The sequence below is a fragment of the Cervus canadensis genome, chromosome 11 (assembly GCF_019320065.1).
Source record: "Cervus canadensis isolate Bull #8, Minnesota chromosome 11, ASM1932006v1, whole genome shotgun sequence".
NCBI lineage: Eukaryota > Metazoa > Chordata > Mammalia > Artiodactyla > Cervidae > Cervus > Cervus canadensis.
The window spans coordinates 21,963,043-21,974,599 of record NC_057396.1 but is presented as its reverse complement, the minus strand read 5'-3'; the positions used below and the strand labels follow the sequence as shown (position 1 = coordinate 21,974,599).

General features: G+C 54.7%; 1 protein-coding gene across 3 annotated transcripts in view; it reads right to left on the bottom strand.

Moving 5' to 3' along the window:
- Positions 1–5,299: 5,299 nt before the first annotated feature.
- The window catches only part of ZBTB16 (zinc finger and BTB domain containing 16), a 198,794-nt gene continuing 192,536 nt past the window's right edge, over positions 5,300–11,557 (bottom strand). For all 3 annotated transcript variants that reach the window (XM_043482739.1, XM_043482741.1, XM_043482740.1), the window contains exon 7: positions 5,300–10,900. In XM_043482739.1, the coding sequence (XP_043338674.1) occupies positions 10,671–10,900 (230 nt within the window). In that variant the 3' untranslated portion in view covers positions 5,300–10,670. The remainder of the gene's footprint in view (positions 10,901–11,557) is intronic.

The window sequence follows — 11,557 nt, the reverse complement described above, 5'->3', positions numbered from 1 at the left end:
CAGTGTCCACGAGGTGGTGACAGAGTCCTAGTGATACCAGCAGAGCCCAGGAACCCACCCCAAGTCTCCTGGGTCCTGGCGACAGGGCTCCAGCTCTGGAAATGAATGTCTAGGCCATTAGAACCACTGCCCCCTCCCCCAGCTCAGGCCAGCCCTGAGCCTGCCCCCCCGCCCCCACTAATTTATAACTTTCATTTTATAGCACCGTGGTGTTTAGAAAGCTGATTCACAGGCCTTGCTTCAGTTGGCAATGTCCTGAAGGTAGACAGTGCAGGCATTTCTGCACCCCATTTTACAGCTGAGGACACAGAACCTCAGCGTGGCTTGGAGTTACGGTCAAGGTCACATGACGATTGGCAGAGCTGGCCTCAGACCTAGGTCCTCTCGACTCTGGACACCAGGTTCTTTCAGGCAGGACTCAGCTGGCCCTGCTCCTTGGGGGGTGCCCAGAACAGCAGCCACCACACGTCAGTCAGAGTGGAGCTGGGTGCTCGATTCCGTGGGTCCACATGCTGCACCCTGATGGGACCCATCTGGGCTTCGGTTGCTGCCAGGCCCCAAGGCCGGGGCTCAGCTCTGCCTCATGGGGCCTGAGGGCACTCAGTGAAGCAGACAGTGCCAGGCAGCCTGGTGACACCACCCTGCAGGAGCCCACAGCTGGCCTTGCTCTCCAGACCTGCCCAGGTGTGAGTGGTGGAGGGATGTGGTCCTCTGGCTAAGGCTGGACTTAGGTCTGCCCTGGGATAGGCTACTGAGAGTGAAGGAAAGGCTCTAGGGCCCGAGTTTCCAGCAAATTCTGGGCAGGTATGTGAATGAGGCAGAAAAAGCCGGGAGATAGAGGCTTTGATTCAACACAGAAGTGGAAGCTGTGAAAACATATTACTAAATGGAAATGGTCCAACCTGGGTTGATCAGGCCAGGAGTGGGAGGGTGTCACCTAGACAGGTGGCCTGGCGGAGAGAAGAGTCGGAGCTGATGGAATGACAGATCTTGGCTTCCAGCCTCACCTTCACCGGCCACCACCACGAGTCACAGTCTCCGTTTACCCACTAAAATGCAGCCAGCACTCAGCACCTCACAGGACCTATGAAGAAAGGGAGGCTTCCAAGAGTCCCCCAAATAGCAGATCCCCCTGGGGATGCGGGGTGTCGCATGCTCCTGCTCTTTTGAAGAACCAGAACAAGAGAAGCAGGCCCCCGCTTGGGTCAGGGGGTATGAGGGTGAAGGCGGTGACTTTCACATTGTGGCCCTGGGGTCTCCGGGAGAGGGTGGGCTTTCCAGAGTGTATCTCTGCACCACCAACCCCCCCCCCCCACTCCCCGCTCCCCTGGGAGAGGCAGCGGCAGAGGAATGGGGTGCAGCCAGCCGGGTACAGTCGTGAGCCGCAGAAAGCAGCGGCTTTGCTATTAATGTAGTCAGTAAATAAATAAAGGAGGGCTTAAGCGTAGTGTACAGCAATCAGTTTAGAGCTACAGGGTAATTAGCGCTGCAGGGGTCTGCAAGGCTGCAGAGTCAGGTTTAAATGAGTGAGTTCACTTTCACTGAGATGCCCCCCGGAGAGCAGGAAACACAGCCCAGAGAAGAGCCTGCCCTCTCGCCAGCCCACGTGAGGGGCGGGGGCTGGGGAGTAAGATAGTGGGCCTGGGTCTGAGCCATGGCGAGAGCTGGGGGATAACCTCTCCCCAAAGTGGCTGGGGACCAGGTGTCTACACCCATGTGCTCACGTGCATACATACACCCAGAGCGATGTCCAAGCTGAGGTGCATCGCTGTCCTGGGCTGACTGCTCCTCCCGTGCACATGGCAATGAGCTGACTCTTCGGGCATCTCTCTGAACTGACGTGGGCACGTGTGGGGGAGGCACGGTCGCCTCCACTGAAGTCTACACGAGGTGACACGCACCCTCGTGGAGGTGCCTGGGTGGCATGGGTGTGCACCTGCTGACCCTAGCTACTCCAGCCTCAAGCCCTGATGCTGCCTCTCCTTCCCTCCTCCCATCCGTTTATCCGGCAAAGCTTTACTGGGTGCCTTCTACGTGCTGGACAGCGTTAGGCTCTGGGACTATGAAGACACACAATGCCCACTCTCAAGGAACTTAGCGTTGGGGCAACCGTGACACTTAAGGAAGTGAGTGATCGAAACGCATGAGGACAATGGGACCAGGGAGGGAAGGGGTGACTCTGAACTCAGTCTCAGCGGCTCCCTGGAGAGCTTTCCTGGGAACCTAGAGTTTGCCCGGGACCTAAGCCGAGACTAAAGGGAGGCCAGTGTATATGTGGGTGATGCACTTCCCAGAAGAGGACATGGCACAAGCAAAGGCCCATGGAGGACGGAGTTCAGTGTCTTCCAGAAACCCTCTGCAGTCTGGAGCACAGGTAGGGGCGGGGGAGGCGGGGACAAGGGCAGGGCAGGGTGTGATGCTGAGATGAGTCTGGGCTGGCCAGCAGGGGTTCTCTCATGGAGGGTCTTGTAAACCTTGTTAAGGAAGCAATCAGAACTCCATCTGCAGAGTAACGAGGGACTTTAATCAAAGGAGTGACGTGATGCTGTTTGCATTTTTGGGAAATCCATCTGGCTGCAAACTTGAGAGTGGACACAGAGAGGAAGAGCATGTGGGGTCAGCACTCTGCAGTTCCCTGCCTTCCTGGTGGGGACGAGGGGCCCTGGAGCGGCCAGGCAGAAGCCCTAGCAATGTGGACCGGGGTGGAGAACGCCCTGGCCTCGGACTCAGCTGGACAGTTCTGTCTGCTGCCCTGCCACAATCTGAGTCTCCAGCAAGGCTCTGCTGGCTCTGCCGCCTGGCGCTCTGACCTCTGGCGGGAGGGGGGCCCCTCGGAGCGGCTGAAAGGAGAGCCATTAAGGTTGATCCGTGTGACCCCAGCACCCACCCGAAAACCAGCGGCCTCAACCAAGAAGGGGCAGTGTGCCTGTGTGCAGGGAGGGGCCGGCTCCCACCTAATGTCCTCGGAGACACAGTCAGGAGGAACGGAGCCCCCGGCCCGCCCTGCCAGCAGCCCAGCCCCTCTTCTGAGCCCAGCGGAGCTCCTCTGGGCAAGTCCGGTCCTGGAGGAGGTGGCCCTGGGCTGAAGGCTGGAGCCGAGGGCGGCTGCACCTGGGCTGGCCACAGGCGGGCGGGTGGGCGGCCCCCTGTCCTGGGGAGGGAGGCTGGGGCGGGGTGGGGGACGGGGGTTGAGTCAGGCCATGGAGCGTTTTCAGGCTGGCCACGGCCAGGGCCCCTTTCTCTCCATGAGATCATATCTGGGTCAAAGAGCATGTAAAGCAGGCAGACCCCAGCGGCCACACAAAGCCCATTCAGTCCGGCCCTATTCACTCACCTCCTCTCCCCCAGAGCCCGCGCACCGCGACCCCAGCACAGCGCCTAAGCCCCAGCTTTGATGTCCGAGAACAGAAAACGGCGATTAAATGTTGTTTTAAAGAGGGAGCGCTCACTGCCCTCCCATCTGTCAAGAGAACGCTGAGGCCTGGGGGGGAGGGGGGAGGAGGGAGTGTGGGGGAGGGGCAGGGAGGCCGGAGGATGGGGGGTGGGGGGGGGCATGGGAATGAGCAGGGACCTGAAGAAGAAAGGCCCAGCCCAAGGAAGGGCTCCGATGGAACGGGGCAGGGGCTCGGAATCAAGGGGCAAAGGGTTGTTTTCCAATATGAGAAACATGGGAGGGGAAGGCAGTATGGGACCCAAAGGAACCTCAAGAGAAAGGAGAGACAGAGAGAGAAGGGGAGAGGGGAGAAGGACTTGGGGAGAGGGAAAGAGAGACGAGGAGGTGAAGGTAAACGACCAGAGCGGAGCACAGAGGCCGGGAGAGGAGGAGGGACAGACGGACAGAGCAGCCACCCGCAGAGCGGCTGCCACCCACCCAGGCGGCTGAGTGTAGTAGCTCCAGGTGGTTTGCCGCTCAGAGCCCCAGGGTCACACAGACACAGCACCGGGGGGCGGAAGGGACGGCGCCCAGAGCTGGCACGTGAGGCCGGGGATCAGGCCCCACTGCCCGGCTGGTGCTGGGAAGGCGTCACGCGGAGGATGCTTCCCGGTGAGGCCCAGGATGCTGCTGGAGGCCAGGCCGGCCCGAGGCCTGGCCCTGGTTGCACACCCAGGGGGGCGGGCTGCTGAGTTCTTAGCTAGGTCTTCGTGACCAGACGGATTCTCCTCCTCGTTATTCTGGTCAGCGTCAGGCAGGTAGATGGCCTTGGGCAGAGGTGTTGAGCCAGTGTGTCTGGGATTGGGTGACGTTGGCTTTCTGGCTTACACTTACCTACGGGGCTCCTATCCCTGAGGAGAGGAAAGCAGACAGACCCTGAGACAGGGCAGCGTGGGAGGAGCCATGCCATCCCAGTTTGTACAAAGGCTTTATTCTGCGAGTGGCGATGCTGGGCTTGTGTCCCCCCACCCCCCGCCCCGCCCCGCCAGCTCCAAACTCCTTTCTCCACTAGGCCCGGCTGCCAGACCGAGGGACCTTTAACTGGGGGGCAGCTTCTTGTTGAGAAACAGATGAAACTCACTTGGCTGTGAGCAAAAAGTAGAAAATGTCTCTAAGACCACACAGGAGTCCCCCTGCTTCTGGCTTCAGGAAAAAGGAACCTGATTTGGAACGGAGAGTTCTAGATGCAGGTTGTGACCCTGCCACTCACCAGCTGTGGGATGAGGACAAGTTATAATCTAAGAACATCCCAACCCTGCAGCTTAGAATATTGGTTCCTGAGGGGAGAGGTCTGTCTGCTCCCTTCTCACTATATTCCCAAGGTTTATGACAATAACTGTGCAAATTACCAGATGAACATTTATGCTGAAGCGATTAATGGACAAATATCTGCTTCACACATCCTGTGTGCTCAGCCTCTTCAGTCGTATCTGACTCTTTGAGACCCTATGGATTGTAGCCTGCCAGGCTCCTCTGTCCATGGGATTCTCCAGGCAAGAATACTGGAGTGGGTTGACCTACCCTCCTCCAGGGGAGTCTTCCTGACCCAGGGATCGAACCTGCGTCTCCTGCACTGCAAGCAGATTCTTTACCCACTGAGCCACCCAGGAAACCTGCTTCACATACCGTACCAAGGGCCAAATGCTATTTGTGTATTTAATGCTATTTTTTAAACAAAAACTTATCAGGTTAAGTATGTCTTGAGGTGGGTATGAGCCTCTCAAATATGCATAAAAGGGCCACATAAGTGAGGCTGAGGTGTAATGCACCCTCTTTCCCATCCCCAGACAGAAATCTCAGTTCCTCCCCACCCAGGAAAAGACAGAAAAAGCAAAGCACATTTTAAAAAAGGGGGGACACTTCAAGCCAGAGACAACTGAATTAACTTTATTCTCTTCTAACTGCAGATTCAAGGTATACAACTGAACATTGCTATTTTTCTTATGAGACTTATAAATAAAAATACAAAAAATGTTCACTACAAAAAAATCTACTGTTAGTAGGATGTAAAAAATATTCTCTTTGCTATAGAAGGCACAAACTTCACTTAGTGACACATGGAGAGAGAAAAAAACCTGCAGCAGTAAATTCATTTTTTTCTTTTTTTTTTTTCCTTTTTCTTTTTAAATCTTGTCAGAAACACTGAAATTACAAAGAAACGCGTCCATCTACACGAAACGAAGGCAGATGCGGCAAGCTGCAACCAGGACCGCACAAGTTCGGGTGAACTGCTTCGGGCTTAGAACAGATAGGGGCTGGCAAGCACAACGTGGGAGTCTCAGGGCTGGGTGGGGCCAGAGGGGGGCAAGAAGGGGAGAGTGAGACAGAAAGTGAAACAAACAGAAGTGAGAGGGGAGGGAAGGGGAAAGGGACGGAGGGAGGGAGGGGAGAGGAGTGGGGAACAGAGGAGAAGGGGGGGAGAGAGATTTGTACAAAAAGTAACCAGTAAAATTGAAGAAACAAAATTGGGCAACCTCCTAAAAGTAGGCTAAGAGGAGGTGCTGAGGTAGACATGAACTAGAACATCAATTAATTAAAAACACTATTCTGTAATACAGCGCGATCGGACTGGCACTTGTGCTGTCACGACAGAAGACAAGCCACAAAAAAAAAAACAAGTAACAAAACAAAACATAATACCCAAACCAAAAGGCTTAGTTTTGCTTGGTCCAGCAGGGCGGCAAGCCCTCAGTGCTATAATTTACATACATATATATATATATTTATCTTTATATATATGGGTCGGATGTCATGGTGCACCACCACGGCGTCTTAACCTCACAAAGATCATGCATAACACTATGTGAACAACTCCTATGACACACACCAGGAGGCCGGTACCCTGTCTGCAAAGTGGGATGCCAAGGACCCAGGGAGGCAGGGCTGCAGGGCCTGAAGGCCCTCTCCCCCAGCCCTCTTCCCCTGACCCAGCTCCTCTGGTCTGTCTTGCACACCTTCTTCCTGGTTGGCTGTGCCTTTCCCCTCCACCCAGCAGTCCCACCGTATAGGCCTGGTCTGGCCTTTTTCCCCTCCTACTGAAATATCAGGTTAAGTGCCACCAGCGGAGCTCCGAGATGGAGGGGAAAAAGACAGGAGGGGGAAAACAGATTTGACATAGGCCTAGGAAAAAACGAACGGTCTGCTCGCTTTCCACTTTTCTGTCTTAACATCCACTGCCCCCAGGTTTTGCCCTCATGGGGTTTGCAGGGAACTGGTCACCAATCTCCCCCAGCACCCCCGGGAGTCAGAAGGCTGCCCCCCACCACTGTTCACTCCCCTGTAAGGAGGTGAACCAATCAGCTCTGTCCTTCCAAGGCCTTGACACCCCAGCAGCCGGTTGTACCAACAGCATCCAGAAGGGTACCATACACTTGTGAAAAATTGCAGCAGTTTTTTTTTTTCTTTTTTTTCCTTTTTTTTTTTTTTTCTTTTCTACACATGGAAAAACTGTTCAGGCACAAAGATTAAACAAGCCCGCGTTGCATCCCTGGATTGTACTGAATCACTGGGTCCCCCAGCCTCCCTCCCCACCCCTACACCCCACATCTCCCTTCCCCGTATTCGTGGCCTCCTCCAAAGCAGCCTAAAGCAGCAAAGATATTTACTATTTTATATCTCTCTCTTGCTATATATATATCTCTCTATATATTTGTCTATCCTATATACACATAGGATTTTAATGCTTTGAATGAGTGAAGGAGTGAACAGGGAAAGAGCAGATGAGTGAGGGGGGAAATGTCACCAAAAGCATTAGGGGGCACAGTTATAGGAGCTGAACACGGGAAAGGGACTGTTAGTCCACATGGACTTCCCAGACTGGACAAGCTCACTGTGCTGGGTAAGGCAGTAGCAAGTCAGGCTGTCAGTAGTACCACAGCCAGAGGCAAGGGGTGCCCAAGGAGCCAGGTGGCAGAGAAGAGGGCAGTGAGAGCACTGGGATCTCACCTGGCAGAGCATGGCCTCCACCCTCCTCGTCTCCTTGGCCCTCTTTGTGCAGACACGTCTAAAGCCTCCAGATCACCTCTGACCTTCACCTTGGCCATCAGGCCCGACCACCTTGGCAAGGTCAGCATCGTTTTTGTCTCTGTGAGCAGGAAGCTGGGGCAAGAGGCATGCTGGAGTCTCTTCAGGGAGTCTGGGGCTTCGTGGAAGGAGGGGAGAGCCGGGTACAGAGATCTCCCCGCTCAGCATCCTTCAGAGACCCCACGCCAACACCCTCTCTCTCCCCATCTTGCCGCCAGGATCCCTCTGGGATGGTGGGGGCTGGCAGGGGCTGATTAAGTACCATCCAGCGCTGCAACACCAGATTACGACAATACTGCATGACTGAACACACAACCGCACACAATAAGCACACGCACGCACACGCATGTACAAAGGGACATTTTGGTGGTGGTGGTGGTGGTGAATTTTTTTGTCTTTTTTTTTTTTCCTATTCACATTACAAAAGGAAAAGGGCAAGGTCTGGTAGAACTGATGAAGGAACTAACAAATATTACAAAAATATTACAATTTGTAAATATTAGCTCAACCCTCTCAGCTTTTATGAACAGGGGAGGAGACCCAGGCTGTGTGGGAAGGGTAAGGGGAGAGGGAGAGGGGTCAGCTGGGCCTATGGAATAGTTTGATTTTTTATTTTTTCCCTTCCCCACCTAAGGTGAATGATATCTTGCTGTTCAAACACTGTTTTCTGGGATTTATAGATCCCCTGAGGGCCAGCCTGTCCCCCCTTCTTCCAGGACTGGGGGAGGCCGCAATAGTGCACACAGATTTCTTACGGACTGCTCCTCCCCCAATGATTCCACTCTTTTCACATTATAAACAAGACAACTGTTCTAGTTACATATTTCAAGTTTAACTTTTTTTCCTTTCCAAAGCACTGTATCATCATCATAGTTGCAAAACAGCATCTTCCCTACGTTATCACCCCCCAGTCCACGGTCTAGTGACACAGTCCTCCCAATCCGTATCCCCCCAACACACCACGTTTAAGGCCTTCAGATTTGGTGGGCGAGATTAAAGGGGAGAACAGAAGGGACGGGGCCCAGGATCAGGGGGTGGTCACAGCAGCACGCACCCCTCCGACTTCCCTGTATGCCTCACAACCCTTCTCCCCCAAACCACTTCCCTAAACCCCTTTTTAAAACCTAAAGATAAAAACGCAGCCACAATTTTCTCAGAGAAAGAAGAAAAAAAAAAACAAAACAACAAAACCACAAACAACTCTTACAAATAAAGCATGAGATGAAACGGAAAACCCGTCTCAAAGCGAACACAAATATTGCAAATGTGCTTTCCAAAACTTCAGGGAGAGGAGGCTGGGGCGAAGTGGGGAGGGGACACAGAGCAGCAGAGGGGAGGCGTGAAGGGGACAAAAGAACTGGACAAACGTAAGAGGTAGCTTTGAGAAAAACAACACCCCCGCCCCATTGCAACAACACACGGGCCGTCTCATCCCCAACCAGCCCTGCAGAGAGACCAGAGGCCAGTTTTGGCAGTGATAATGCACACGGAGATAGGGCCACACGCGTGAAAAAGGATTTGAAGAACACAGGCCCCCAGACCCGGAGGACCCAGCAAACTGTAAGAAAGGTGGGATCCGCTCCAGAGTGTTTGAGGCCTGGTGATGTCATGCCTGGTCGGAGCCAGCTGCGGGCCTGCGGTGCCCCCCCCCGCCGGCGGGCACCCACCTCCTGCCCCGGCCTCCCATTCAGATCCTGAGTACTCAGCTCCTTCTGCACGGCTCCCTCCATCTGGGAGGCTCGTCCGAGGGGATGGGGAGGGCCTTGGCCAGCTGAAGTCTATTAAACCAGCTATTAATTTACACAAGAAACTGAAAAGAACACTCTCCCCATTCCTCCAACCCCCAACCAAAACAGAGATACAGGGGTCAAAAAAGCTCATGAGGTCACAAAAAACTGAGGTAATTCAAGTACAATGTGCTAACAGGTGAACAGAGGACACAGAAAAGAAGCAAAACGGAACGCAAGGCAAAGCGCTTTCAACTCCTCCTCTCGGCGGCCTGGGGGCCCCTGGGAGTCAGGAATTCTGCACAGCCCTCTGGACCTGGCTCTCCCCGCAGAAAGCACCAGGCCTGGGGGGTCCCCTGAGTTCCAAGGGTCCCCAGCACGGCTCCCTAACTCCCTCCCAGGACAGGGGTCCCCCCGCTCCAGGTGTAGGGCACCTCTGGAGAATGACGTCACATCCCTCCACGGCCAACAAGCCCTTTCAGGGACCGAACCCTCCTCCTAGGGGCTGTGTTTGTTTGCTGGGACAGCACGTATTTAGTTGTTACATTTTTCCATTTTGGAAGCAAAAGCAGCTCAGCAGGAATCTTGCTCAGGATGGCTGGACTGGGATGGGCTATTCCACTGAATTTGTCTGCATTTTTTTCAGGAAGCGAAAGGGTGCAAGTTGCAGGGGAGGGGGCTCTTGAGTCAGACCCAGCTTCTCCAGCAGGGAGCCGGAGGAGGCAGGAGACACTCCGATCCATGGGGGGGTGGGGGAGGACAGGAGTCAAGGGGAGCCGGGGAGCCGGGCCTCAAGGCTCCTGAAAGACTGTGAAGGGACCCCTGGGTGTGGCGGAGGAAGAAAGCAACACATGAACTGAGCAGTGGGCAGGGCGGGAGGGCCCCTCCCCACCCCAATGTGCCCCCCAGCAAACTAGAGCTGCCGTTGTGAGTGTCAACCAGTGACCCAGCCCAGCCCCACCCTCTGCAGCCCGCGCCCCTGGAGCACCCCCACCCATCCCTCAGCCCCGCACCTTCCAAGGACTCAGTGAGAGGATGGCAGGCAGGGATGGTCTGACTCTGACCAGAGGGTCCCTCAGCCCCTTCCTAGTCTCTGTTTCCAGACACAAAAGGAGGATCTGGGTGTAGGGAAGAGAGAAACATCCCACCATCTGAGCTCAACAAACCCCTGCCTCCACCCCTACCCAAAAACAGCAGGCCGACCCCCAGCCAGGAAAGGAGGGACCCCCAGCCTGGGTGGAGGGGCTGAGCCAGGCATCCGGGTCACCTGGAGCCCCAGACAGAACCAGAGCCAGACAGCTCCGAGACTTCCTTCTCCTCCTTTCTCTCTTTTTCCTTTCTGCTTTTTTATGTTTGTTTGCTTTTTGTTTTTTGCTGTGTTTTTGTTTTTGTTTTTTTTTTTCCCCTGCACGGTCCTCCTGGACTCCACCCAGCTCCATCTCTTCTCCTCCTGCTCCTCGCTCCCCAGCCGCGGCCACAGGCCGGCCTCACACGTAGCACAGGTAGAGGTAAGTCTTCTCTATCCTCCAGTCGGGCGGGATCTCCTCGGGCTTGTGGCCCTTCATGTGCTTCTGCATGGAGGACAGGCTGGGGCAGTACTCCGTGCAGATGGTGCACTGGTAGGGCGACGCGCCGTTATGCGTTCGCAGGTGCTTGATCATGGCCGAGTAGTCCCGGGAGCGCTGGTGACACAGCTTGCACTCGAAGGGCTTCTCACCTGTGGGGGGAGGGGGGCAGGAGAAGCCGGGAGAGAGGGAGAGGGCTGTGAGCACCCCCACTCAGGCTTGCTGGAGACGTTCAGTCCCTCTGGGTCGCCACTTTTCCACGGTGATGGGTGCACCACCCAGGGTGGCGGCCACGAGTCACAGCTGGCTCCCAAGTGCCTGAAATGTGGCCCGTGCAACTGCGACCCTATGTTCTTTTGGGTTTTTAATTGAAGTGTAGTTGATTTACAATGGCGTGTTAGTTTCCAGTATATTACATTCTTAATCTTGTTCACCGTAACTAATGTATTGTGCGTGTGCGTGTGTGTGTGCAAAAGTCACTCAGTCGTGTCCGACTGTTTGCGACCCCACAGACTGTACAGTCCATGGATTTCTTCAGGCCAGAATACAGGAGGGGGTAGCCTTTCCTTTCTCTAGGGGATCTTCCCAACCCAGGTCTCCCACACTGCAGGCAGATTCTTTTCCAGCTGAGTCACAAGGGAAGTCTTGGGTATTGGGGCCCTGAATGAACTTTTTGGCCAACCCAATAAATAGCCACACAGAGGTAGTGGTCATGTGTGGGCCAGCTCCAGCCCCTGGACTTACTCTTAACTCTCTCTAGCGGGTGGACTCTCCCCTTCCTGAGAGAGGAAACGGAAGTCTAGAAAAGT